This window comes from Convolutriloba macropyga, chromosome 7, assembly GCF_964194025.1.
Source record: "Convolutriloba macropyga chromosome 7, txConMacr16.3, whole genome shotgun sequence".
Classification (NCBI taxonomy): Eukaryota; Metazoa; Xenacoelomorpha; order Acoela; family Convolutidae; genus Convolutriloba; species Convolutriloba macropyga.
In genome coordinates, this window is record NC_134474.1 from 32,597,487 (window position 1) to 32,625,476 (window position 27,990).

Consider the following 27,990-nt stretch of genomic DNA (forward strand, 5'->3'; position numbering starts at 1 on the left):
TCTGAAAATTTTAAGAGACGTGGTTTTTCTAGTTAGCAATTTAGCAGCCAGTTGAAAATTTTTTATTGTTTCGTATGAAAGTTTTTCAGAGGCGCAAGGTGATTTAGCTGTTAATCAATAACGTCAACCATTTGAGATGGGTTCAAATGGTTGTTATATAAAAGTGACCAATTTAAGTCCCATACAGCTGTTTGATAGCTTGATTATCAAAAGTTGCTCTTGTCATGAATATATTTAATTAATCGGGGTTGTTTTGTTTTGGCATAGTAGTTCAAAAAATTCCTACAGCTCCAAAATGGTCTCTTTTTAGATTAGATTGACAATTCAAAAAGCTTTCAGGTAAACTCGGTTCACAAATGAGATATTCAATTAAAAATTTTAGTTTTTGAGTCATCAGAGATTGTCGTTGGTTCCTTGTAACTCTGAACCAGTAGCCCTTAGTGTAGTTACTGTACACAGTTTTTCTTGTTCTCCCTTTTTTTAAAAATATATGTGCAATCGCCTGTCACAATTATCTGCTTATATTCAGTGGCAGCATAGTCAAGGTTTAAAGCTAATTCTTTTAAAAACAAGCTAGACTGTTTTTTTTTCGATTAGTATGAAATATTTAGTAAAACTTTTTTTTTATTTGCGATGGTGAGAATGCAGATCGAATTGAAATTATGGGCTAAATTTGATCAGTCAAAACTTACTTTCGACAACAAATCTTTTGCAACAAGTGCCTTATCTCCTCCCCCACCCCGTTTCTTATTGTCAGACATCGCTGTTGACCTCTCGTTGGGAAAGCAGACAAAATCGTCTAGGAAAAGATTACTGAATTCTTCCTCCTCAATTTTATTTAACCAGGTCTCCATGAAGCAAAAGATACAGTTCGTAAGTGTTTTTATTATCTGTTTCAATTGAAAAATTTCTTAGAGAAGCTCTGGCAACTCCAGCACAAAAATTTAGTTTTTTTGTGCTTTTGAAAATTTTTAGGTGTGTGCATAGGACCAAAATTGGTCCTGGATTTGGTTCAATTTTTTCAGATGTAGGGAGATTGATTAATACGAAAAGAAAAGAAGTAAAATTCCGGGTCATTAAAAACGTTGTAGTTTTTTTCACTGTTTAAGTGAACTTAAAACAGACCCTTGCATAGATTCTTTTTATAAAAAAAACGTTTTAAATTTTTTTTGCTATTGACATGTGAAAGCTCGAGGTCAATAGAAGAAAGAGCACAAAAAATATTTTTTGGGTCATATGTAGCATAAGAATGATCACAAGAGATTGTTATTACTACGCCTCCATAAGTTTGTTTTCAATTCTGGAGTGTCATCAATAGTTGTAGTTACGGGCAGTTGTGTTGTAATATTGAGCAAATCAAGCGTTTCTTTTGGTAATGTTTGGGTTATGTTGATGTTGGGGTATATTCGGTTATGCATAATTTGGGTCATGTTGATGTTGCCAGACATTCGAGCCATATTACGGAATTTATCTGTGTTGCTTGTTGAAATGGATTCTGTTTGCTTTTGCATTTTGCGTCATTTGAAGAACCCTGTAAATGTGTTTGCATTTTGTTGTTAGATGGAATTGTTTTGTCTTCTCAACCATTTGAGCGAAGTACCAAATCTTTTAGCATGCAATTTATTATCAACAGTACTCCAAATCGACGCTTAAGCAACACATTATCCAAGAATAATAAAATTATATCCATCGTTGTTATCAACTGTTTAATTTATACTGTTTCCTTCTTCTTCAAAGATTCTGTTAACATTAAAGATTTTAAATCAAAATTGTTTTTCGTAGGTGCTATGTATTATCTCAATGAACTCGTCAATACAATTGTTTTTGTCTTTGTTTTGTTTGTAAATTTGTTAGAGGTCGAAAATGGCATGCAACAAAAACTTCTGGTTGGAACTTTTCGATATATTTTTAAAGGGTTGGGTATGAACCGCAAAATGGTCTTATGCATTTTTTAATGATGTTTAAGAACACTGTTGGTGCCGTCTTGTAGGATTAGCGTTTCAATTTTTTTTTCTTCATATTCAATTACAGCCTTTAAGTTCTCATTTCGTGTGGATCCCTTTGTATGGATATACAGCACAATCAATTGGAATTGTTTTACCAAATTCTAATTTAGCAAATATGCTACTGCACAAAACTAAATTTCAGGTCTCCTCTCGAAACTTTTTTGAAGGATTCTGGACATAGCCAACTTTCAACGCACAATTGTCTTGACATACGTAAACTTGAACGCACGATAGTCCGGACATAGGCAACTTTGAACGCACAAAAATCTGGACATACTGACCATGGACCGCAAAAAAAATTTCTGAATGAAAACAAGAATGCCAAACACTGATAAGTCCACCTTTAACTAAACACTCTTACTAGAGTGCTCACTCAAGTGGAAGCTTTCTACGAAGAAATCCTCAACTCACTTGAGTTCAAAAATTGCAAAACATCGAACGTAGAAAAGTCAAAGCCAACATTTTGCGTTGCTTTGGACGATTTCACGCCTAGACCATTGCTGAAGTGGCAAAACAAAATCAAGCTTTAACTACTGGGTGAATGGCACCCCTTCAACCACTATTTTCATAGAGCACTTCTTTTAAATTTAAAAGGTACCAAATGCTGGGTCACTTCTTCACAACCATCACCATAAAATATCTTCACTTGAAATAAATACATTATAAAAACGTTGTCTACAACTATTAAGAATGAAACTGTCAATAAGTCTGGACATAAACGCACGAAAGTCTGGACATAAACGCACACATTTTGAAAATTTGAGCGCACGAATTTTGGTTTGGAACAAACGAAAGTCTGGTCATATGTATATTTGAACCCACGAAAATCTGGACATAGGTTCTTTTGAACGCACGAAGAACGCGCAAAAATTTTTGATCGCACGAAAGTCTGGACATAGGTACGTTACGTCTGGGGCGGTGTGGACATAGACATGGTTTGTCTGGGACTGTCTGGAAATATGGACTTTCGGTCTGGCTTCTCAACCTGGGAAAAAATAGTGTTTCAACATGGAATTCAACGGACAACAGAGCTGGATTGCGTTTTTTTGGAACAAAGGAGGCTCAAGGAACAAAACCTCTGAAATACACACGCTTAACTCTTGTTGCAACGTGCTCAACCATGTATGCAATCTACGCTTTTCAGAGGTGCACAGAAGAACAAAAACAAGAAAATCCCGATTTAAACAATTCATTCTCTTAAATTTTCTGCATGAACCCTAATGAAGAAAAAGCCATTACGGAGGCGGGAAAAATCGGAATTAAACTGATATTAAAAATTTAATGTTCAAGATGAGGCTCTTTTAACAATATCTGGCAAAGATTACGCAAAAACTGAAACCAAAAATCATCGAACGGAAATGGACTTCAATTTAGATTCGCTAATTTTGCCGAATTAAATTACAGATTTAGGTTCCTCGAGTGAGGATGCCTTAGTCACGTCACAAAATACTACCAACCAATGTAAGGTTACACCGATCATAGAATTCAGCATCCCAAAATTCGAAATAGAGGAAGCAAAACCTTTCGCAAAACTTGCAGGTCTCTGTGAACCATAGTTGACCGCAACTTCTAACAGCGGCAGAAGATGTAGAGAGAGCGAATCAATTGGGAAAAATGTGAAAACTCCTATTCCGAGGTCTGAAAACACACGCAGAAAAAATGAATTCTTCCAATAACGGCACCAGAGGTTTAACCCCGAATGCTCGAATAATCGCTCAAGCCACCGAATTGTCTTATGACAAATCAATTTTCTTGGAGTTACCTGGAACGCGCTTCTCATTTTTGCAGCCCAACTCATGAAAAAGGTGACAGCATAGTTCTAATGACGTCAAAAATTTCTAAGAGTTGGAGCAGACTTCTAAACAATTAAAGGATCGTGTTTAAATTTTTGCCACTGTTGGATCCCAACAATCAGAGAAAATAGACTAGTTTGTTCAAAGACATTGAGGACTCTGCATCAGACGAAACAACTTCTAGAAATTACCAAACCAGAATGTCTCGTGAGATTTCTTTCACAAAAAGGATTTCATACTTCTCACCTTTTCTAGATTTCGACCGACAGTTGAAAGTCGAGGGACGACTTAGATGAGCATCCCTGTCACACAACTGAATACATTCTTTAAAACTACATCGTCAAATCAATCCCATACAACTTCTCATCAAAAAGTCTCATAACAATTGCGGAGATCATGGTGTGGAACATGTGAAATTTCACCCGCAAAAACGGTTCTTGGCCACTGGTCTACAAAATGCGCTAAGGAGCCGGGAAATACTGCTTTATTGGCAGAAGTACCGACGGTGGAAAGCAGGTAACCTGAAATCAAAAATGGTTTTACCGTCAATTTGCAATACCAAAAATGGTTTCTTCACCACCCATCTGCTTGAGCAAACTAGTCACCTTCTGTCCAAAAAAGATTTTTTTTCTTTTTCCTTTTATTAGAGTGTGAAAAAATTGTGTAATTTCTTTTTCTTACTTATTTATAGCTACGGGCTTCCCCTTTTCAGCCACAAATTAAGCGATTGGCAATAACATTAGCAAGACTTTATATTATCGTTTAGATGCAATTACTGACTCTTGTCATCTATTAACACAGTAAACATTTTATCACAAATCAGCACACTATTCAAAAAGGGAAACTATAAATACATAAAACTGATGGTATTTCGTTTTGAAAATTACAGAAAGCATGGTTGCAACAAAAAATCATTATTGGTACGTATGTTATGGTACAAATATCATCATTTTTAGATGGTTCTTGAACCGTTTGCCCTCCATTTTTTAGATTCAACAATAGAATACGATTGATGGTATCAAAGAGTTTTCAGAAACTGACTGGAAAGAAGCAAAAAAATATTGTTCCATTTTTTTTCTTTTCTTTTGTTTTCCGAAAGTTCTTTTTATGTTTCAAAGTCCACGAAACTATTCAACAGAGAAGTTTGAAAAAGTTTCTGCTCAATCTTTACCTGCCACACATATAACGACCCATTTGACAAAAACGTAAAATATTCAATTGCCTGTCAACTAACCGTGCTGGAAATCATTAATAATTAGAAACAAAGAAAAGATCAACGAAAAGTGATCAAAAAATTGCACAGAACAAACAAGATAACCGAGCAAGGCTAGCAAAATAAAACCAGCAAGAAAAAACAGGCATCGTGTGAAACTTAGGAACACTGAGTTCGATCCATTATTGCTGTGCAAAAACAAATGAGTAGATTGCGCAAAAGAAAATGGCATTGCAAAAGTTTTAATAATAACAATAGCAATGTAATTACTGAAAAAAATGTATTTATTCATATTGGAACCCAAAAAAATCAGTTTTTAAACCTTACATTATTCAAACATAAACAATCTGAACCCTGCATGCAAGGGTCTGTTTCAAACTCCTCAAAAATCAGATTGAACATTTGTTTTTATTTTATTTTTGAAATTTTTTATTTTCGTTTTTTCCTAGGTGACAAGGTAAAGAATTCAAGTCCTGTATAGCTTTTGTAACGAAAGAAATTTCCAGTTTAGAGCTTTTGAATTTATAGCATCAGAACTCAAGTTCAGTTCTTTCATTTTCGTTGATTTTCCTGGTTTTAATTTTTGAAGGCCCCGGCTTTTATCAAATGCAGGCAATTGGTTGGTTTTGATCTTCCAAAAGTAATTTATTCGCTTTAATTTCAAAAAGTAGTTCATAGTAGAATTTTATGTTTTAATTTCAGATCTCTAGATGAAGCGAACATTTTTCTGAAAAAGCTAGCTTTTACTGCGCAATTTAGTTGTCTTTCAAGTGTTAGAACCAGATTTTGGTATATAGACTGAAAGATAGGTGCTGAATAATGAATTTGACTCAAAACTAACGCGTTGAGAATTGTTCTTTTCATATTGTCTGGAATGGTTCTCTTTATCGTATAAAAAGGTCTTAATACGGGCAGACTCTTTTAGTATGCGTTTTGTTTCTTCTTAAAAATTTATTAATCTATCAGTTTTGACGGCTAAGTATTTTATTGCCTCTTTTTCATCAATGAATAAAAGGTCAACAACTTGTGTATTGGTAGTTTGTTTTGTTTTGCTAAAGACTATGATTTTTGTTTTAAAGACATTGAGATATAACTCATATTAATGGGAAAAGGTAATTAGTTTTTGTGTTTCCCCTTCTGAAATTTTTTGTCATCTTCGCTTAAGGTATTAGATGTGAGAATGATTGTGTCATCTCCGTATTGAAAGAGTTCTGTTTCACTGTCAGGGTATTTATGCAAGTCATTCATATAAAAATTGAACAGTGGTGGACCAAGAACCGTTCCTTGAAGAATTCCTACTGTGAGTTCAACTGGATCCCATAGAATGTTTTTTACTTTTGCTTGGATTAATCCAGTAGGGCAGCAGATACATATTTACCTCTATCAGCTTCTGAGCGTACAAATTTAGTACCGTACGTGATTGCGTGTGGGGTTGAAAATCTTTTTCTAAATCCAATATGGCGTTTTGGTGATTAGCTTTTCACTCCACAAGTGATCTACAATTTGGTCTCTGAGAAGACGTTCAAAAATTTTTGACGTTTATCGAGTTAATGAATTTGGTCGACATTTGTCTTGATTCTCTGTGTCTCGTCTTTTTTAAAATTGTTATTTTAATGGATTTTTTCAAAGATTTTGGAAAAATTAGTTCTTTGATAGATTGATTTTTTGTGAATGACAGATGTGGAACAAGTTCAGACGCTGCATCTTTAGGTGCCGATGCTGATATTGATGAAGAGTTTTGTGGCTTACTTACCTTGAGATGACACAAGGCGTCTTGAAATTCCTTGTCTGTGACAAAACGGAAACTGAATGTTCGTTTTGAATGTTGGTGTTTCTCTCCAAGGCCGCTGAAATTTTTTGGTCTTTTGTATTAAACAAGTTGAGAAAATCAAAAACTAGAAAGGTTTGCCACTTTTTTATTGGTTATGTAGTCTCCGAAGGCGTTTCTCAAACACTTAATGTCCGTTTGCGATTTTCTTTGATTCCGTATCTTATTTATCGGTTGCAATTTTTGAATTTACGCTCCCGCAGCTTCCATAAGATCTGCGTAAAATTTGTTGACAACATTTGTGTCCAGCTTTAAAACATCTTGCTTTAGTTTAAATAAAAGTTTTGTAGTTATCGTAATTTAAAAACAAGTCTCTGAAAATTTTAAGAGACGTAGTTTTTCTAGTTAGCAATTTAGCAGCCAGTTGAAAATTTTTTATTGTTTCGTATGAAAGTTTTTCAGAGGCGCAAGGTGATTTAGCTGTTAATCAATAACGTCAACCATTTGAGATGGGTTCAAATGGTTGTTATATAAAAGTGACCAATTTAAGTCCCATACAGCTGTTTGATAGCTTGATTATCAAAAGTTGCTCTTGTCATGAATATATTTAATTAATCGGGGTTGTTTTGTTTTGGCATAGTAGTTCAAAAAATTCCTACAGCTCCAAAATGGTCTCTTTTTAGATTAGATTGACAATTCAAAAAGCTTTCAGGTAAACTCGGTTCACAAATGAGATATTCAATTAAAAATTTTAGTTTTTGAGTCATCAGAGATTGTCGTTGGTTCCTTGTAACTCTGAACCAGTAGCCCTTAGTGTAGTTACTGTACACAGTTTTTCTTGTTCTCCCTTTTTTTAAAAATATATGTGCAATCGCCTGTCACAATTATCTGCTTATATTCAGTGGCAGCATAGTCAAGGTTTAAAGCTAATTCTTTTAAAAACAAGCTAGACTGTTTTTTTTTCGATTAGTATGAAATATTTAGTAAAACTTTTTTTTTATTTGCGATGGTGAGAATGCAGATCGAATTGAAATTATGGGCTAAATTTGATCAGTCAAAACTTACTTTCGACAACAAATCTTTTGCAACAAGTGCCTTATCTCCTCCCCCACCCCGTTTCTTATTGTCAGACATCGCTGTTGACCTCTCGTTGGGAAAGCAGACAAAATCGTCTAGGAAAAGATTACTGAATTCTTCCTCCTCAATTTTATTTAACCAGGTCTCCATGAAGCAAAAGATACAGTTCGTAAGTGTTTTTATTATCTGTTTCAATTGAAAAATTTCTTAGAGATGCTCTGGCAACTCCAGCACAAAAATTTAGTTTTTTTGTGCTTTTGAAAATTTTTAGGTGTGTGCATAGGACCAAAATTGGTCCTGGATTTGGTTCAATTTTTTCAGATGTAGGGAGATTGATTAATACGAAAAGAAAAGAAGTAAAATTCCGGGTCATTAAAAACGTTGTAGTTTTTTTCACTGTTTAAGTGAACTTAAAACAGACCCTTGCATAGATTCTTTTTATAAAAAAAACGTTTTAAATTTTTTTTGCTATTGACATGTGAAAGCTCGAGGTCAATAGAAGAAAGAGCACAAAAAATATTTTTTGGGTCATATGTAGCATAAGAATGATCACAAGAGATTGTTATTACTACGCCTCCATAAGTTTGTTTTCAATTCTGGAGTGTCAACAATAGTTGTAGTTACGGGCAGTTGTGTTGTAATATTGAGCAAATCAAGCGTTTCTTTTGGTAATGTTTGGGTTATGTTGATGTTGGGGTATATTCGGTTATGCATAATTTGGGTCATGTTGATGTTGCCAGACATTCGAGCCATATTACGGAATTTATCTGTGTTGCTTGTTGAAATGGATTCTGTTTGCTTTTGCATTTTGCGTCATTTGAAGAACCCTGTAAATGTGTTTGCATTTTGTTGTTAGATGGAATTGTTTTGTCTTCTCAACCATTTGAGCGAAGTACCAAATCTTTTAGCATGCAATTTATTATCAACAGTACTCCAAATCGACGCTTAAGCAACACATTATCCAAGAATATTAAAATTATATCCATCGTTGTTATCAACTGTTTAATTTATACTGTTTCCTTCTTCTTCAAAGATTCTGTTAACATTAAAGATTTTAAATCAAAATTGTTTTTCGTAGGTGCTATGTATTATCTCAATGAACTCGTCAATACAATTGTTTTTGTCTTTGTTTTGTTTGTAAATTTGTTAGAGGTCGAAAATGGCATGCAACAAAAACTTCTGGTTGGAACTTTTCGATATATTTTTAACGGGTTGGGTATGAACCGCAAAATGGTCTTACGCATTTTTTAATGATGTTTAAGAACACTGTTGGTGCCGTCTTGTAGGATTAGCGTTTCAATTTTTTTTTCTTCATATTCAATTACAGCCTTTAAGTTCTCATTTCGTGTGGATCCCTTTGTATGGATATACAGCACAATCAATTGGAATTGTTTTACCAAATTCTAATTTAGCAAATATGCTACTGCACAAAACTAAATTTCAGGTCTCCTCTCGAAACTTTTTTGAAGGATTCCAATTCGTCCGTTTGCATAATAATTTCTACCGTGAGCGCTTTTCATGGTTGCATTCCAGCCTCCAGAGTCATCGTGCACTATTTATCCACCATCAAGCATCTTTTGAGCATTTTTGGTAATAACATCTTTGATAAACATGTCTTGTTACACCAACTTTATTTGCAATTTATCAAAAACTTTGAACGCTTCTTCCTTTGAGAGGCTCATGTAGGCTTGTTTGTTAATACTGTTTTCCAAGTTTTCCAAGAATCGAAATTGTGTTACAGAAGCAACAAAAAACAATTCAGTATTGAAATTTAATTTTTAACAGAAGAGCCAATAAAAAATTGGCGTCGATCAATGGTAAATAGCGTTTTAAAGCAAAGTACAGAGCGGCTGTTTTAAAACAAACCAACTGTTGTCTCTGTTTTCCAAGTTTTCCAAGTTTTCCAAGAATCGAAATTGTGTTACAGAAGCAACAAAAAACAATTCAGTATTGAAATTTAATTTTTAACAGAAGAGCCAATAAAAAATTGGCGTCGATCAATGGTAAATAGCGTTTTAAAACAAAGTACAGAGCGGCTGTTTTAAAACAAACCAACTGTTGTCTCGAGAGCAAAGCATCTGTGCTCTCTCATTAGACAAAAGCCTTAAAGAGCGTTACCAACCAATTCAAAGCTCATTTCGAATTGTGAAATTCCGAAAAAGAAACTAAAACTGTTTAATTTGGCAAAAAAGCCAAACACACTGGCTCAAAGTGGCATTTTAATCTCAGAAGAGGGCAGGAACAAAAACAACTTTATTAATATTTCTGCTCTTGACATAAGTTCAGGTCTGTTCAGCAGAATGATTTTTACATTCTCTTTCACTGACACTTCGCCAATTTTGGACAACTGAGAGCACAATTAGTCCACTGAATAAAAAAAGAATCATAAGTTACGCCTCAGTGTTTTTATCTTCTTTGATATTATGAAAGCACGGCTCTCGTAGCTTAAGAAGGCTGTTTAATTATGCCATTTTATAAAAAAAACTATATTTTTATTCAAAAACCGATTGACCACAAAAATTTTGTTAAGAAATAAACTTCTGTAATCATTGTTTTTGGTAGAGTGTGAATTTTACGCAGAACGCTGCGTCAAAAGTTGTGTCAATAGTTTTTGTCCGATATCATAACAAATATAGCGGATTACGCTCATTTGTTGCAGATAAGAGGTGGCTATAATCAGAAAAAACTTAATAAATATGTCAAAATAGCGTCAGATAAAACAAAAACTAAAGAAAATACTTGTAATTAACCAGAAAAGATCAGGGACCAGCCCATAAAAAGGCTTGGCAACAGTTAGACAATAAAGAACAAAAACAGTAAAGTTAAAAAAATTGCTTATTTTTTTAAAACAATTACTTTCAAAGTAATGAGAACTATTACAAATCAACTTAGATACCCTATATGTTTTCGATTAACAATGTTTCTATGGAAGGAAATTAAGAACTGTCGGTAACCAATTTTTTATGAGGTTTCAGAAAGAACATAAAGAGACAACCAACAAAAAATCAATTCAAACTTGCCAGAAAACGCTTTCGAAGTCATAAAGCCATACTTTGGCCCTCAAAATATGTTTTATTGCAACTTATTTGAACACCAATAATGTATTATGAGATCACTATTTAATGAAACCAGGTAACAAGTACGCAAAAGAAAAAAAGGCGAAATTAATTAAAACCTGTTTTTTTTCGAAAAAAAGTTATTTCCAAAGTCATAAAATCCACTTGATTACAAAGGAAAATAATTATACATATTTATTTATTCTTCCAAGGGAAGTCCTTGAGACCTGCATTTATCCAGAATATGTCTGTGGTCTACAAGAAGAACGTCAAATAAGACAAAAAATCAAAAAAAAAATTACTTTTTTTGTGACAAACCCGTGTCGAAGCCAGTAAAGTCACATTGAATCCCTTTAAACAATAGGTTTTATGACACCAATCCCTTTTGACCCCTTCCTTTGACACCAATTATTGGTCATATTTGGTCTGTAATTAACGAGAATAGTAAACAAACAGACTACAAAAGGAACAAAATTGCGAATTAATAAGTGTTTCTTTTAATTTTGGAAAACAATTGTTTTCAAAATCATGAAAGCCGTCAGCTATCTACTATTATCAGAACCATGACTCACCTATTCTTCCATTAAAAACCTATAAAACCGGGTCATCGTACAGGAAGAATTAAACGTCTAAAAAGACAATGTAAAAACGACAGTTTTCACCGAGAAAGAAGTGTCGAAGCAGTTAAAACCATAATCTTTATCTTTAAAAATTTTAATATTATCAATTTTGCTTTATTTTGGAACGCCAATAATGTGATATGTGAACTGTCAATAATGTGAGAAGATGACAAAACTTTAAAACGTGAAAAATGTGAATTTACTAAAAATTTAAAAATTGTGAAGAATAGTAGTATCAAAGCCAGAAACCATAACTTAAGGGGTAAAACCGCAATATATATTAAAATTTAAATCATTAGAAAGACTAAGCAATTTGTTGCAGGCACTAAGCTACAGGTTGACAAAATTAAGAAAAAGATATGAAAAATTTAATAAAACCTTATTTATTTAAAAGTCAAATATTTTCAAAAGTCAAAACGACGATAAGTTTTCCAAGTAAAAATCTTGATTTCTGTAATTTGGAGCAACTTAAAAAGCAATAGGACCAATCACTACTGAGTTCTGATTTGAAATGATCTGTTCTTTAATTAATATAACAAAGATCGACTTATTTAATTTAAATAAAGTCCGACTGATTAAAATACGAATTTTTTTGGACTGTAACAGACCACCATTGGTCCAGAACTAACCATGCTAATGTTTTTAGTCCATTAGGAACACTTATTTATCCAAATGTTATAGATATAGGTAATTTTTTAGTTAAAAAATCAAAAACAAACGATGCGTTTTTGATTATCAAAGAGTAAAGTTAGCAAAAAAACTGCAAAGTTTCAATTACATAGCACTCTCAACGGAAGTTAAAGTAGAAATAGCCCCCTTTTGAGTCTACAAAAATTTTTTTTGTGGTGTTCGATTGTGCACTTCCTGAAATTTGAATCAAAGTGGAGTAAAGAAGCTTATTTCGTGCTGTTTTTGATGAAAAATCTGAATTTTGAAAAATTTAGCCAGAATTTTTGACAAAAAAATAAATAAAAATAGTCGACAATATTTTTTGTCTATAAAAATAAAATAAGCAACACTTTTTTACAAAAATTTAACAAATTTTAGCAAAATTGATGAACTTTTAGTCAAAAATTCCGGAAAAAGTGAATAAAATCAACGGAATTCACTCTATTTTCTCAAGAGTTTAAACCTCGATAATTCCCTGTAAAAAACGAAAATTATAGAAATCTTTTTAAGTCCATATTCTACGCTGGAGAAGTTTCTCATGATACCAGTTTCAAATCTCTACGATGAATATATCGATCGGCCAAAATTGTCTGAACATAAAAACCATTTGAGTATATAGTTCCTCCCCCCTCAAGAGGGGTCGGAACAATTAAATGTAACTTTTTTTTGTTTCTCCACAATATTGTTTTTTGTTAATCTTTTTTCTACATTGAGTCGCTTTTTACTGAGCTAAGTTGAAGAAAAACAACTTTGTTGTATTTCAAGTGGTGTTTTTTAATCTAAAATTGAAAACCAGAGAAAATTGAAAACAAGTAAGTTAATTTGTTTGCTTCAGTTCTCTAAACAAGTTATATTATATTCATATATTGGTGATCATCTTTTGATGGCGTGTTTTTGAACCAATCGGATGAACAATCCAAACAAACTATTAAATTGCTTTTGTTCTTAACCAAAACATAAGTTAGGAGTCATCAACAAAAGCCAAAATAAAGTTGATGTGAGAACTCTGAGCAGCCAATCAATTCAGCAGCTGCATTTAACAGTAAAATACGACGATAATTTTTTTTAGAAAAAAAATCATTTTACCAATAAGCTCATTTTGGTCAAAATATTGGAGAGATCAGTTGCAAGGGACAAAACCAATTCATCTAGTTTAAAAATGAGGGGCTTCTTTGCAATTATGGCGCTTGGCGTGATCACAGGTAACAATTTGTGTATAATCTTTGTTGCTTTACGACGACTTTGATTTTAATTATTATCAACAAGTCCGCTTGAATGTAGATTTCATTTTCAATTCTATACACTCAAAATACATTTGAAAAAACCTTCATTGTTTTTCACAAAAATATTTGAGTTATTTAGTCATTACTCCGAATGTTTCAATTATGGACCTATAACTTCAGCATCAAAAATGTCAGCATGAAAAGCAAAAACAAACTATTGTAATTGATTCAATTAATTCGTCCGTAAACAAAACTAATTCAAACAGTCGGCGAAAAATTTTTAATAAGATAATAGAGAGCGTAAAACTGGTAATTATCCCGATCTGATATTAGCCTAGTCGCTTGATAACTCACAAATTCTTCGTAAAAACTCTGCTGCCTGGGAGGAAGTACAAATTTGCACGTTTATTTTGACCTAAAATTTTCAACAAGGACCGTAGGCAAAACTCACTTCACTTGGGTGCAGTCAAAAGCTACATTTGATCCTTCTGTTACTGTTTCTCGGAGGGTCGGAAAAGGAAAACGTTTCTCCAGAAATAGATGGTAAATTTGGTGTCAGAAAACAGTTGCTCATATACTATAAAACAGATCTACATCGTTTAAGCAAAGATTAAAATCAGAATAGAACTTATATGCTCCTATTTTATTCCAAAACAATAACATACAACTAAACATATAAATGAAAAGTAGTTTATGCTTTTAGATTTAAAGTACGTTGTTATCTTTTGGTTCACCAAGAAAAGTGTTTACTGAATAAGTGTCTAAGGAAACAAGAGATTTGTTTCGTACGGAAATAGGATTGCAATCAAATTTCGGATTGGTTTGATACGTATTATTTTTTTAAGAAAATGAAATGGTTTTCTCAATCAAGCGCACTTTGATAACATGTATTATAGACGTAAAAGCTTTCAGATGGTCAGAAATTTTTTTCATCATTTAAAATAAAATAAAATTTTCAGGATTTCCGTTGAAAAATATCAACAAAAATGACAGTGTCGCCTTCCCCAAAAATACGAAAAAAATCCATGAAATTTTCTAGACGCTAAATCTACCATTAGAGAAATATAAATAATGAATATAAAAATCGAGAAGTACTCCGGAAAATTTTTTTTTCGATAAACATCGAAGCCATAAATGAATAGATTTTCAAAGTTCACAATAAAATCTGACTGACGGTTAGTCACAAAAAATTGGCATGGGGAGAGTTTTTCCCTACAAAACTTGATCTGAGTAAATACGTTTTTAATCCCAATTAGTATCAAAACAAAAAAAAATTTTGAATTGTAGTGTCAAAATTTACGACATGTTTGTTCACTAATATTGAAAAACTAAAAAAAAAAACAACAAAAATCTACAATTTTTTGCATAGCGGAAAAGGTTGTCAAATTTATTGGAGCAAGTATAGCCAGTTTAATGTGAAAATGGAAACAACTAGAATGAAATTCTAGATATCAATTGTGAAAAAGTACAGAACACAAAACAGACAAAATTGAAATTTTATTGACAGAAAATGCTTTCTGAATAGACACAAACAAAAAATTTTCAACTCAATTATTGAAAAACAAACCTGTGATTTTGATTACAAGACGATAGAAAAAATAAAACTAACATAGCAGTGGTTTTTTTAATTGTGCCTGATCAGAGAAGATAATGGAAAACAATGAACTAATAGGCGTAAGAAGCATCATGTGTTAACGATGCAGTGCATCGACACAGATAAATTACGCAGACTGAAAGAAGACAGAAATCTTTTAATCAAATTATTTGTGAAAATGTGTGTTTGTACTTTAAGGTTTTTATGTTAAAGGTTTGCTAAAAAAAATTGAAGCAGAGTTTTATTGGTATTCGAATATAACGCAAATCTCATTTTCTTAAATAAAATTAAGTAGCAGTCAATTAATTCTCCTGGTTGAGCTATCTAAACCACGTAATAATTTTTTAATTTTTTTTGTAAAGCCATTGGTTTTGAAACTTAGTCAGCCAACATTTTTAGTGTTCATTTTTGCTAAAAAAAATATTGTTGCCTCTGATTTTATTTTGAGATTCCAACCAAAATTGACTCCTTGATTGAAGGAAGACAATGCAACCCAAAACTTCACAAAATAACTCGTAGACAAAGAGCCAATTAATAATAATAATGATAATAAATTGTTTCCATCAATCAATAAGTAGCTTTTCACAATTACTTGTACAAATACAATCACATATTTGACTGTGGGAGAGCACTATTGGGCCAATGGCCCGTTCTCAAGTGTCTCGTTCAGTTTATCTGGATGAAAGTGATTCAAAATGAAGAAAAAAAAGAGGAAGCACTATTTTTCAAGGTAGCATTAAACCTAGTGAAAACATTATTCTGGTTATGGAGCGCCTTTGAGTTGTGATATTAAAACTCATACAACAGTCTGACTATGTCCTCATTACCCAAAATATAATTATCTAGAAATTGATGACAGAAATTTTTTGTTTCGGCAGTAGACATGTTTTCAATTTTTCTATTATTTCATCATCGTAACCTAGAAGCATTCTTAAGACTCGCCATATCCTAACTATTATTGAAAAACTGTGAAATAGATTTTTACCTTGAGTTATTTTGTTTTTAATCAACCGCTTGCTTTTTTAAGGCAATTTTGCATTGAGAAACCCTTTGAAATTGGTGAAATATTACATTGTCCCCTTATGTTTTTTAGTGTCTCCTTAAGTACCTCATAGGCATGTAAATCCGAGGCTAAATAGATCCTATGTTTTACTCTTTCTTCGTAAGTGCTTTCAAACTTTTTTCGATGAAAAATAAGCCGCACGATACGTTTGATAACTTTGTCTATTTCCCTAATAGTTGTGATTGTTGTTGACCCGTATATCAGGACTCCGTATTGTACTATTGGCTGTATGTTTGTTTTAAACGCTTTTATCATCTGTGATTCTCTCAAAACATTTCTTAGTTTATAAAAGATAGAACAATTCGACAAAAGTTTTCTGACCACATGCTTTGAGTGCTTTGTGAAACGTAGATCGTTATCTATCGTGATGCCCAGGTATTTGAAACTTTGTTCTTCTTCAATTTTAGTGTTTTTTATGAATGTTCTTGACACAACATTTTTTTGATTTTTCTTTACAAAAAGCATGCTTTTTGTTTTTTCCATGTTCAGTGTTAGTTTATTTTTTATGAGCCAATCATTGACGTTATCTAGTGCTCTGTCGTGATCATCGTCAATTTTCGATGCAGAACTTCTGCTCTTCACAACAGTGTCATCGGCGTATAAAATAACATTTGATTTTTTCTGGGACAAACTTAAGTCATTAATGTAGATAATAAACAACAGTGGGCCAAGAATTGATCCCTGTGGCACGCCTAGTTCTATAAGATTCAGTTTGGACTATTTATCTCCAATTAAAGTATATTGCGTTCGTTTGGACAAATATGATTTTAAAATGTTGTATATTGGACCACGCAGACCATATCTATAACACTTTTGCAGTACAATCTTGTGATCGACAGTATCAAAAGCTTTCTTTAAGTCTAGAAAGGTGCATTTGGTTTTTTCACTATTGTTGTGGAGATCTTATTTCCTCTATTAAGGTTGCAATGGCATCAACTGTGCTCTTCCCGTGCCTGAAGCCAAATTGTGAATCTGAGAGAATTTCGAAAACGTTTAGGTAGTTTTGAATTCGATCAAATATACTCCGCTCAAAGACTTTCCCTATAATTGGTAGCAACGAGATGGGCCTGAAATTTGATGGGTCATCTTTCTTTCCATTTTTGAAGAACGGTATAACTTTTGCTTTTTTCAAACTCTCTGGATATTGTCCAAGTTCTATGCATCTGTTAAACAAGAGTTGTAAAGGAGCTGTTAAACAGTCAGAAACTTTTTTAATGAAAAAATAGTTCAAGTTATAGCAATCAAGACTAAATTTGTTTTTACAGTTGTTGATAGCGTACATTACGTCATTTGCAGATATCCATTTCAGAAACATACTTTGACTCTGGTTTTCTATCGTAACGGCACTTCTTGTTAAAAATTCTGCATTCAATTTTTTCCCAATGTTTGCGAAGAACTCGTTAAACTCATCTACTTTATTTTGCGAGCAGACAACTTTAGAGGACTCTGAATTGCCGGCTAAAGATCTGTAAAGCTCAAAAAAAGAGTTTTTGTTTTTTACCGAATCGGTTTTAAGTAGATTTTGATAAAAAGTTTGTTTTTTAGATCTGATGAGATATTTAAGGTTTTTACAAGTTTTTTGAAAATTTTCGTGAATTTGTGGACTTCCAGTTGTATCTGCCAGTTTCTTAAGACTACGTTTTTTCGTCGCTAAGTTTTTAACCTCATTATCAATCCAATTTTTGTTCTTTTTTTGTGTACGATATTTTTCAGGAAGGTGACTGTTTAATGCTTCTGTGAGCAATTCGTGAAGTTTTTTGAAGGCTTTGTCAATTGGTAAGAGTTCTAAACTACTTCTGTGGACCTCAAATTGATACCTGAGATCCTTTTCGAGTCTTTCCTTTGTAATTGGATTATCTAGGTTATGCCAATTGCGGCTTTTTAGAGCCTCAAAATACTTTTCTGGACTGCCATCGAGGTCAAAGGAACCTTCTACCGTGTGATGATCTATTATGCTGGTTGATTTAACTTTTGTTTCCATAAAAAATTTAGAAAATATTGCGTCAATGAGCGTACCTCTGCCATTTGATACCCTCGTTGGGTCGTTATTGCTTGATATACTGAGACCGTTTCCGGCTAAAAGGCTTTTTAAGCTTTCGGCTTTTTTGCTGTTTACTAAAAAATTAACATTAAAATCCCCACAAAGTACGTGTTTTCTTTCTGGGTCAACCATTAGGCTGTCGAGATATCTTTCAACCGTCAAGAAATTGGCTTCATTAGTGCTATTTGGTGGCATGTAAATACATGAGAACCAGATTTCTTCTTTTACGGTTTTGATGGCGACTGTTAGTAGTTGAACGGAATTCGTTTCTAATTTTTTAACTATCTGACAATTTATGTTATTTTTCTAGAAGAATTAGTTGAAACTGAGGTTATCTTATACATATATAATCTGAATTTATGAAATTTAAAAAAAAAATATAAAAAAACTTAAGAAATGAGCAAAAAAGGTTTAAAAAACATGATCAAAACGTTACGCACCTTAAGCTGGCGATAAGTTTCTACCCTAAATCTTGAGTTGTGCTCATATTATACACATTAAAGAAACCAAACAAAAATATTTGAGTTATGTTTTAGCTTTTTATTACAGTTACTGAGTTTGTGAGATGTCGTTTGTTCTATTCCTTTTGAATATTAAGTCGTTTGTATGCAGGTGAGTTGATAACATCGTCAGTAGAAGATATTTCGAAATGTTTTTTTCGTTTTATAGCATTGATTGAGTCCAAATCTTCTATCTCGTTAATTTTAACGAATTTTGCCTTTTCTCTACCATTTTCGACTAAAACCGAGACTGCACAGTTGTGTGTTGCAGTAATTATGTTTCGTTTGTTTGCTTCGTTTTTGATCTGAGCTTCATATTCTGGTAGGGGCTCGTTTAGATAGATGAATTTGTTGTTTATCCTGTTTTTTGTTTTTCTCAGTCGTTTTCTTTTTTCGTAGACACTTTGTTTGTCGGCAAAATAAATAAATTTGCATATTACTGTTGGCAGTTGAAACTCGTTTCCGGAATTGGGAATAATGTGACACGCTTTGATACTGTCCTCAGTAATTTCGACCCCCAAGAATTTCTCAAAAAATTTTAAAGTTTCGTGCGTTACATTACAAACTTGTCGAGCATCGAAGGGCGGATTAACGATTAGTAACGAGTCCTTTCGCGTGTATCTCTCTTGCGCTCTTAGGCGATCATTAATATTTTTTTGCTTTGCTTTTAGTTCCCTAATTTCTTCGTCCTGTGAGTTATTTTTTGCTTTCAAGAGTTCGATTTCTTTTTGCAATACACTTACTTCTGTGTCTTGAATAGTACTCACGACAACCTCTGAAGCTATGGGTTTGGACGTTGATGATTATGTGGCCTCCATCTCCATTGCCGATTGATAAAAATAGAAAAAAAAATAATAAAGTGAAAAGCAAATTAAATCAAACATAACACTCAAATTGGAATCTTGTGCGATAAGACTGCAACAGCAAAGAAAACACTTAGAGTTTTAAAGTTTTCTCACAACGTTTCACTCAAGGTCAACCGACTGCTCTTCGCGAGTTAACTTCTGTCTTTTTCGGATATCGGATTGTTTTTCGGATATCGGAATTGTTTCGAATTGTTTTTCGGATATCGGAAATTACTGTTACATATTTGTAAAAAGTAATTTATTGACAACAAATAGGTCATTTTTTGTCTGATGATTTGATGAGAATCCCGAGGAGACAAAAAATCACGACAAAAACTTTTTGGACGAATTTATCACTCTCATTTTAGGCGAAGCTAAATTTGCTGTTGTCATTTTATAATGTCAGTCGATTCTCTTCCTGAACTCAATAGCCAAAAACTAAACATAAAGTTAAATTTTCTCACTTTATATTGCAACAGCAATTTTCTTAACCTTTTGTCCTCGAGGAAGATTGCGCTTCTTATGAGAGCCACTGAGCTTTCCATTGGTGATGCAATTGCAGCACTAACTATAAAAAAACTTCAAGCAGAAGAAAGTTCTGATTTATGAGTCTTTGCAACCATAGAAGAATCAAATATGTGTCTTAATAGTTATATAGGATCATAAAGGTCACAATATGAGATCATAGAGTGGTCTTACTGATCAGCTAAAGATCATATATGGTTATTAGTAATTATGAAAAGATCATATATGATTCTTTACTAATCATACAAAGATCATACATAGTTCTGACTAATCTTTGCAAGATCACACTCTGAAACTTTGTATGTCTTACATGAAAATATATGTTCTTTGTATGGTTAACCAAAAATGTTCATCCCGTTTAAATGTATGTTTAGCTTTTATCCTATTTTCGACAGTTTCTGCTCAGCCATCTCCGACAACTGTTGTGCTAGCTTCACATGACAAGACAACCGCCACCTTAACCATAGATACAAGTGATGCTAACTTTTCTGCAGTTCAGTTTGACCTCGTTGCTTACAACTGTACCGATGGAACTAACCAGATCACTGGAGCTGAATGCGCCATCACTCTTCCTAATAGTGGCGCACTCTCCCCCGCTCCCTATTCTGTTTCATGGTCCGGACTGATCCCTGGGAAGCAATATGGGTTCGAGATTGACACTTTGGACTTTGAGAATGGATCGACCTCTGGCAACATTACCAGTGGGATAAATCTGACTCCATTTTGCACGAGTGAGTTGCTTTGGTTCTAAAATAACTTATTTCCAGTTCTACAAGCCATCCAAATTAATTTTGTTTGATAAAATATGAACACAAAAACTGCCTGGTTTTGAACGGTAATTTTAGAAAAAGAAGTCTTGCCCGCAGTATTGTTTTTGTGGCCAAGTTTTTTCTATATTAACCACGCTGTTAGATTTATTTCACTTATTTATTGCGATAATCAATACATTAACGTAAATGGTTCTGGTTTTGGTGTGTCAGATCTAAGGGGCTCTGATTTTTTAAAACAGTAAATCTCAAAATTTGACATTCTTTGAAATTTGAATTCAGCTTTGTTCGCCCAAGCAAGGAATTGTTATAATAGCTAAAAGCGTCGATATAACTTTTATTACTATATAAGCTTCACATTTCAAAACAAGCTCGTTGTTCCTGTGATGTTTCAGCCGCCAACCCACCTGGGAACCTGACAGCGGTTGAGGGCTCTGGAGTTGACGTTGTCGATTACACAGTTGTAAACAACACAGTAGGTGTAACTGAAGGCTACGTGGTCCAGATTGCCATGTGGGATGGCTCCATGTTCGTCATGGTCTCCGAAGACAACAACACTGCCGGCAGTTATGCCCAAATGGGATCATTCTCTAGTCTTACTAAAGGGGAATTGTATAAACTGACAGCATTCGCTGATGACGAATGTCCAGAATATGAACTGTCGACTGAAAATGTGACTGCGTACTTCCAATCTGGTAAATCTAGAACACCTTATAAAGTCTAGAAAGTTAGCTTTAAAGACTTGCTGTTTTTGTTGCGTGAACTTTTGAGACAAGTCAGGTCTTAGGTCGACGGGCAGATCAAAAACTCGAGGTGGGGGGGGGGGGGGTGGGTGGGGTGTGTGTTATAATTTCTACACAAATATGGTGGTAATCCCTAATTATGGTGTACTGGTCGAACCATGATCTCTTTTCATAGGCACTTCTTGTCGTTTGATCCAATTTCAAATAATCGTTTTCTTTTGCTCAATATTGCTAAATAATATCCAGAAGCTGGTTTGAGAAAATTGATTAAAAAGATTATACAAAAACTTCCTTGGGTCAAATTTTGAAATTGATATGCATTTAAACTGAGAACACGCCTTGGAAATTAAACAAGTATAGGGACTCGGACGAAAAAGTTTTATTATAACGTATATTAAAAAGATTTATAAGGAAAAAGTACGGATTTTTGTTGATCACACAATTTTTTAAGGCCTGGACGTGCCAACCATGGATTTGACTCTCCTCAAGAAAGATTCTACTCAGATGTGTTTCATCTGGCAATACTCTGGCTCCGGAAGCTGGAACATGGTCAAAGTATATCTGATGCAATCTGGAGTCAACAAAGGCACATACAGTAAATCAGCGTCGGTTAGTTATTACAAAACGAGGTAATTTTTTGGGTTATGGTAGTTAGATACTTTGCACTTCACTAAGGCATCATGGTATCAAGGGAGCACAAATCTTGTTGCTCTAATCCTCAAAAACATTTGGGAACAGGAACTTTATGCTACCCTATCTTTTTGTGACCTATCAATACGATTTGCGCAGAGATTCAAAAGTGGTGTCATAGAAAAGCTCTTTAAAAATGATAATGGCGCTTTGTAAAAATTTTCATTTTGTAAAGGAAAAATCGTGGCTTAAGTATTCCAATTTTTTCCCATTTGCTACCATTTCACGCTTCATGTACGCCTATATGCATATATATCCTTCAGATGAGAGATATCAGATTCAAGGATTGCCTGAAATAGCTAATGGAAGTTACATGATAATCAAGCAGGCTCAAAAAGAAAAGATCTGGATTAGCAGGCTGAATTAGAACAAACTTTGAGAAAGAAAAAGTAAGAACAATAGTGAAAAAGTTTTCCTCTTTCTTGTTCAATTTTCTTGTCAGATAAATTTTTTGTCATCTAATCAGATTTTTTGGCTGTTATATGAGTCTCTGTTTGCATTTCAAATTGTTGATTGATCCAATATTATCTCAGAAAAAGTTTTTGGACAATTTCATTTTGATTATTTCATCCCAATAAAAAATAGTTCAAATGTAAATGCCAGTAAATTGTTTCTAAAAAGCGTTTTAGCGATACCTGCTTCCTGACAACCGAACTTTAATGCTGATCCTAATGGACTTAAATGGGTGAAAAACTTACGTATTTAGTAGAAAATGATATCATTTTTGTTTCCCACAGCTCATAATCATCATAATTTATATCCATCGTAAAAATCGTTTGAGCTGATGTCGTTTAGTTCCTTCATCAAAACTCATGCGGTCGTAGCATATGGCTATTATTGCTCTCTTTTTTATATAATATAAAAGAATTGGGTTGTTTTGAGGCGTTGTTTTGAATTGGGTTGTTTTATATATATAACCAGAAACCGAGTAGATTAAAACCAGAAACCGAGTAGATTAAGGCAGAAATTGTTTCAGTTTGTAGTTGAATTAACTAAAAAAATTGGTGGTCTTTTTTGGTTTTTGGATGTGATTTTTTTAAGTTTGTCGATTTGATTTTTTTTCAAGGTAGTTTTCTGTGAACGCGAATAAAAAGCTTTGTCTTCTTTCCTAGAATTTGCAACGCGCAGCTTTGAAGTTTGGAATTTTGGCTGTAAATATTGTTCTTTTAAAGTTCTTAGAATCAATAATATACTCGGTCTTCAAACAGGTGTGCTGAATGCATTTAGGTGGTATAAATGCTCTTATGAATTGTAAGTGATTTTTTGCTTTTGCTCTTACTTGTCTTTTTATGCTCTGTTTAATAATGACACGTTATCTCGGTTTTTCCATGAGGCATATAAGAATCTGTGTATGTGTTTTATTTGATATTTAAAGATTTTTTAGAACTCTTTTTCTAACGTTAAGAAATTTCAAATTCTAAGAATTTTGGATTTTTTTCAGTTTTTCTCTTAACTTTATTTAAGAACCCTCTAATTTGCTTACGCCATTGGTTTCAAGATTTACGCTATTGAAGTGGTCAATTGTTCTAACATTTGATACCTTCTCAAAGTCCTCTACAAATCTAATTTCCAAAACAAATTTCGAAACCAATAAATTTATTCTATCTGCTCCCTTCCTTTATTTTTTGTTCTACTAATTTGCTCTAAATATCCATCACTTGACGGTTGTTATATTTTCTCTTTTGTTTTGATATTTTCCCCGTTTGTACTGCTATATACATTGTTGACAAAGAAAATTTGTTTCATAAGAAAGTTTGGCGGTACCTATTTTTGGTTCATTTTTGATGTGCTTTTGGGTTTATTGTAGAGGAGGAAATCAACCAATTGGATGATGTTTTCTCGTTTTCTTTTTTCAGACCCCATTTGGAAAGAGTCTCGGCTTTCTGCCAGCAATCTTTCATGATGTTTTTTGGAGTGATATAATTGCTTCTCAATTAGAATTGAACATTTTTCGAAGTCCTCTTTTTCATAGAAACCAAAAGACAAAAACCTGTTTCGAATTATATTTTTTCCGACCTTGAGTTTCAAAAACAAAGTTGTTTTAGAAATCCACCTATAAAATTGAGAGGCTGTTCTTCGCGCATTTTCGATATTACAGAAAAACGTTCATTTTCCACAATTGGAACTTTTTTAAGCTTTATCCTTCAGAACACTTCCTGCGCTGTTAGGAGGTCTATGCAGATGCAATTACTGTGAAAAAGGACCAGTACAAGAATCGAACCAGCATCTCTTATTTGCATGCCTAGTGTGCTACCCATTTACACCAACCAGTCTTAAGCTCTCGAACTTGAGCATCTTTTATAACCCGTTCTCAGGTTCCTTCATGTTCCTCAAAACTTCCTCTCTAGCAAAGTATACTTTGAACAAGAACAGTTTCTTGTCAAGCTATGTCACTCTTATCAATTTCCATTAGGTTGTTCCCTTTCAACCTTCTAACACTGCCCCTTAAATTGCCTATCATCTCCTAAACAGTTTGTAACTATCCTGTCTCTCTTTTGCGGTTAAGCTCAGAGACTAAGGTCTGTGCCCATAACCTGTTAGAGGGTCTACACAGTTGCAATTACTGTGAAAATATACGGGTTCTGAATTTGAACCGAAATCTTTTAGTTGCAAGCCTAGTGCTCTTCCCATTTACACCAACTGATCTTAAACTCTCGAACTTGAGCACCTCTTAAAACCCGTTTTCACGTTCCCCCTCGTTTCTAGAGGTTTCATTACCCTAGCCAAGTATAATTTGAATAAGTAGAGCTTCTTGTCCGGCTATGTCAACCTATATTATGCACAATTTGCATTAGGTTGTTCTCTCACAACCTTCTAAAAACTCTACTGTAAAATACAATTTTTGTTAATCTCTCATTTTTGAGACATTAATTTTTCTACGTAATTAATAACGCTTTTTTCCGCTGTTGAAAATTTGTACGCAAACAGTTTATAGGCCCAGCATTTTTCTAAGTTATAAAACTTTCGTCTAATAGTTTGTTGACAATCGTAACACTTTTCAAATTAATATTTCTTCTTCTCACAACGGTTTTGCCTGTTCAGACTACGAGGATCAAGGACAAACTACTTGGGACAGAGGAGCATCACAATGAGCGCAGACCACTAGATGAGATTCACAGCAACTGCAGATCCGCCACCCAGATGATGGTCATCATGGCGAGGGGAACGAAGACAAACCGGGAAAATCTACTGCACTCAAATAGGAGTGGCATGAGGCAGAGAGCGTGGACAAACAACACACGACACTGATAAGAGATATCTCGGATGTTCAGGAAGCAGAACTAGATGAAGAATCAACTGCAACAAGAATGAGTATCTGAGGCTCGGGGTCACTGGAAGACAGTGCCACAGAGTGGTTCTTACAGTAAAAAACATTTGGTGTCACTGAAGAGGCACTAGACTGAAGAACTTTGGTAATTTGGTGTCTACTCGTAGGCCAGAAACATTCAGGATTCTACTTCAACTATCAGCAAAGCAAAGCCATGTGATGCACCAGATGATGTCAAGACGGCTTTCCTGGACTCAACAAAAGATAACAAAATTTATATGGAACAGCCACAGGCGTTCAAAAAACAAAAACCAGATGGATGCACGGTAGTATATTGACTAAATAAGTCAATTTAGTGTTTGAAACAAGCTGCTAACAACTGGTATAAGGAGCTGGCAGACTTTCTACTGAGACAGGTGTTCACCAGAAGCAGGAGCGACCATAGATTTTTCACCACAGCAGAGACAGAGGGTCACAATTTCGTTTTAATCTGGATTGACGGCATCATATAAGCATAAAAAGGCATGACAGTGATTTTCAATGTCAAAAAGGCACTCGAGGCAAAATTTCATGTGGAAGTCAGAGTGAGAACACACTGTTTTTCGGGCCTAAGAATTAGACGGGAAAGGGGCAAAGTCAAACAACAAAGAACGGAGAATGAAGAAGTGTGTGAAAAGGTCTGCAGCAGCTTGTTTGGATCACTTCTGTATCTGGCCAAACAGTCCAGATTAGGCATCATGATCGCAGTCAAATTTCTGTCCAGACGCATGAATGCACCTACCAATCAACACTGGTTATGGGGAAACGACTTCTGTGATATCTTCAAAATTCAAGAGCTTTAAAACTTACTTACACAAGCTATTTATGATTTAGTCGGGAAAACTGATGTAGACTGGTCTCGTGACGTGAACTACAAAAAATCAGCGACGGGCTATTTCTTCAAGCTCAGCGGACGTGGCGCAGCTCTCAGCTGGGATGTCAAGAAGCAGGCCACAGTTGCTCTTCTTTTATCAGAAAGAGACTATCAGGGCATGACAGCAGCAGTTCAAAAACATTATATCTGAAAGCAATTCTGAAGTATTCAACAATAACATCCAATAGCAATTGAAGAGGACAAACACAGTTGTATCAAATTGTATTTCATACCAGAGTTTTATTTCATTTGAGATTTGTATTTCTCATCAGAGTTGTATTTCATTTCATTCTGGACAAGACGGGAGATGGGACTGTTCAATTCATCAAGTTTCTGCTAACAAAATGGCAGTTGACATTTTCACGAAATTCTCAGCACTAACGAAGGTGGACACATTCAGAAGAGTTTTGATGAGAAGAGAAACCACAAAATCAGCTCAATTCTGAATTGGGGTGTTAGAATTTCAATCAAACTATAGCCTTGAACATAGTTAGAATTATTAGAAAGAAAGTTTAACTTACAAAATTACCAAGCCAAAAGAAAATTGATTTTAGTCACAAAATTTATATAAATTAATCGTCAATTAATGGTGCGTAGAGTCAATATTCGTTTCAGACAGGTGATTCTGGATAACTGTTATTAGAGGGAGGTTATTTGATAAAAAATCTTCCCACGTATTGAATGATTAAGATATCAGCGGAAATGTGAACGAATTCTAAAAAAGTGTAAATGCATACCGTTTATGGTATCCCTTGTGAAAGATTTTTAGGAAATTTGCAAAAGCAAACCATATTGGGTGACCCTTGTGACCCCCAATGTATATATACAGCTGTTTTTTGAGCTTTTTTCATCCGCAAAATCAAATCACCATATTGATCTAATAATCAGATCTCTCCTGTAAATCTCTAAATTCTACTGTACAATATCATTTTTGTTATTCTCTCATTTTGAGAAATTAATTTTTCTATTTAGTTAAAAACGCTTTTTTCCCGCATGCGAAAATCCATGGCTCAACATGCGCAATTCACCACAGACACCGGTCTTCCTTGTTGTATTTAGAGTGGTCCTTGTACAATTTGTGTGACTCAAAGTGGAGCAGATACTAGCATGGAAGCAGATGTTTTTTTCACTGCTGGTAATGAAGTGACAGCAAATGGAATGACATTCACTAAATACTCTGACTCCAGAAATAGCTCCTACAACTTCACAGGTACACTGAGTATAGAATTTCAGGCAGATTAATTTTATTACATAAGAGGTCCACTTGATCATAGAAACGCGGATGAAAAAATTAATGACACGTGTAATTATTTCAATCGTTATTTCTGTGATCAAGTGCACCTATTAGGTAATAAAATTCAAGTACCTAAAATTTAACTTTCCGCATTCAAAACATAAGAATTGTGGAAAAATGCATTTGCAACTTTCATCTCGTTCCTCGAGCCCTAGTAATGTAGAAAAAGAAATCCCATTCACTATATTCCAATTGCTAAGTATTGAATAAGTACTGAAACATATCATCCTAAAGGCTCGGTTGACTTGAATTTTTTCCTGAACTCAAGTCCTGAACAAGCGAAGTTCCTGGTTTCTACTTTGACGCTATGTTCATAGAAAAT

The 27,990-nt window shown here is 34.0% G+C and overlaps 2 protein-coding genes across 4 annotated transcripts in view; one reads left to right on the plus strand and one right to left on the minus strand.

Moving 5' to 3' along the window:
* The window catches only part of LOC142342786 (eukaryotic translation elongation factor 2-like), a 425,342-nt gene that overhangs the window by 198,595 nt on the left and 198,757 nt on the right, over nucleotides 1-27,990 (minus strand). The gene's annotated exons all lie outside the window — the stretch shown is intronic.
* Nucleotides 13,217-27,990, plus strand: part of LOC142342213 (uncharacterized) — a 22,377-nt gene continuing 7,603 nt past the window's right edge. The window contains exons 1-5 of one of the 3 annotated variants that reach the window (XM_075393468.1): nucleotides 13,217-13,404; nucleotides 20,368-20,724; nucleotides 21,156-21,455; nucleotides 21,955-22,112; nucleotides 27,434-27,584. In XM_075393468.1, the coding sequence (XP_075249583.1) occupies nucleotides 13,362-13,404; nucleotides 20,368-20,724; nucleotides 21,156-21,455; nucleotides 21,955-22,112; nucleotides 27,434-27,584 (1,009 nt within the window). In that variant the 5' untranslated portion in view covers nucleotides 13,217-13,361. The remainder of the gene's footprint in view (nucleotides 13,405-20,367; nucleotides 20,725-21,155; nucleotides 21,456-21,954; nucleotides 22,113-27,433; nucleotides 27,585-27,990) is intronic. The other 2 variants (XM_075393465.1, XM_075393467.1) reach the window with 2 other exon arrangements.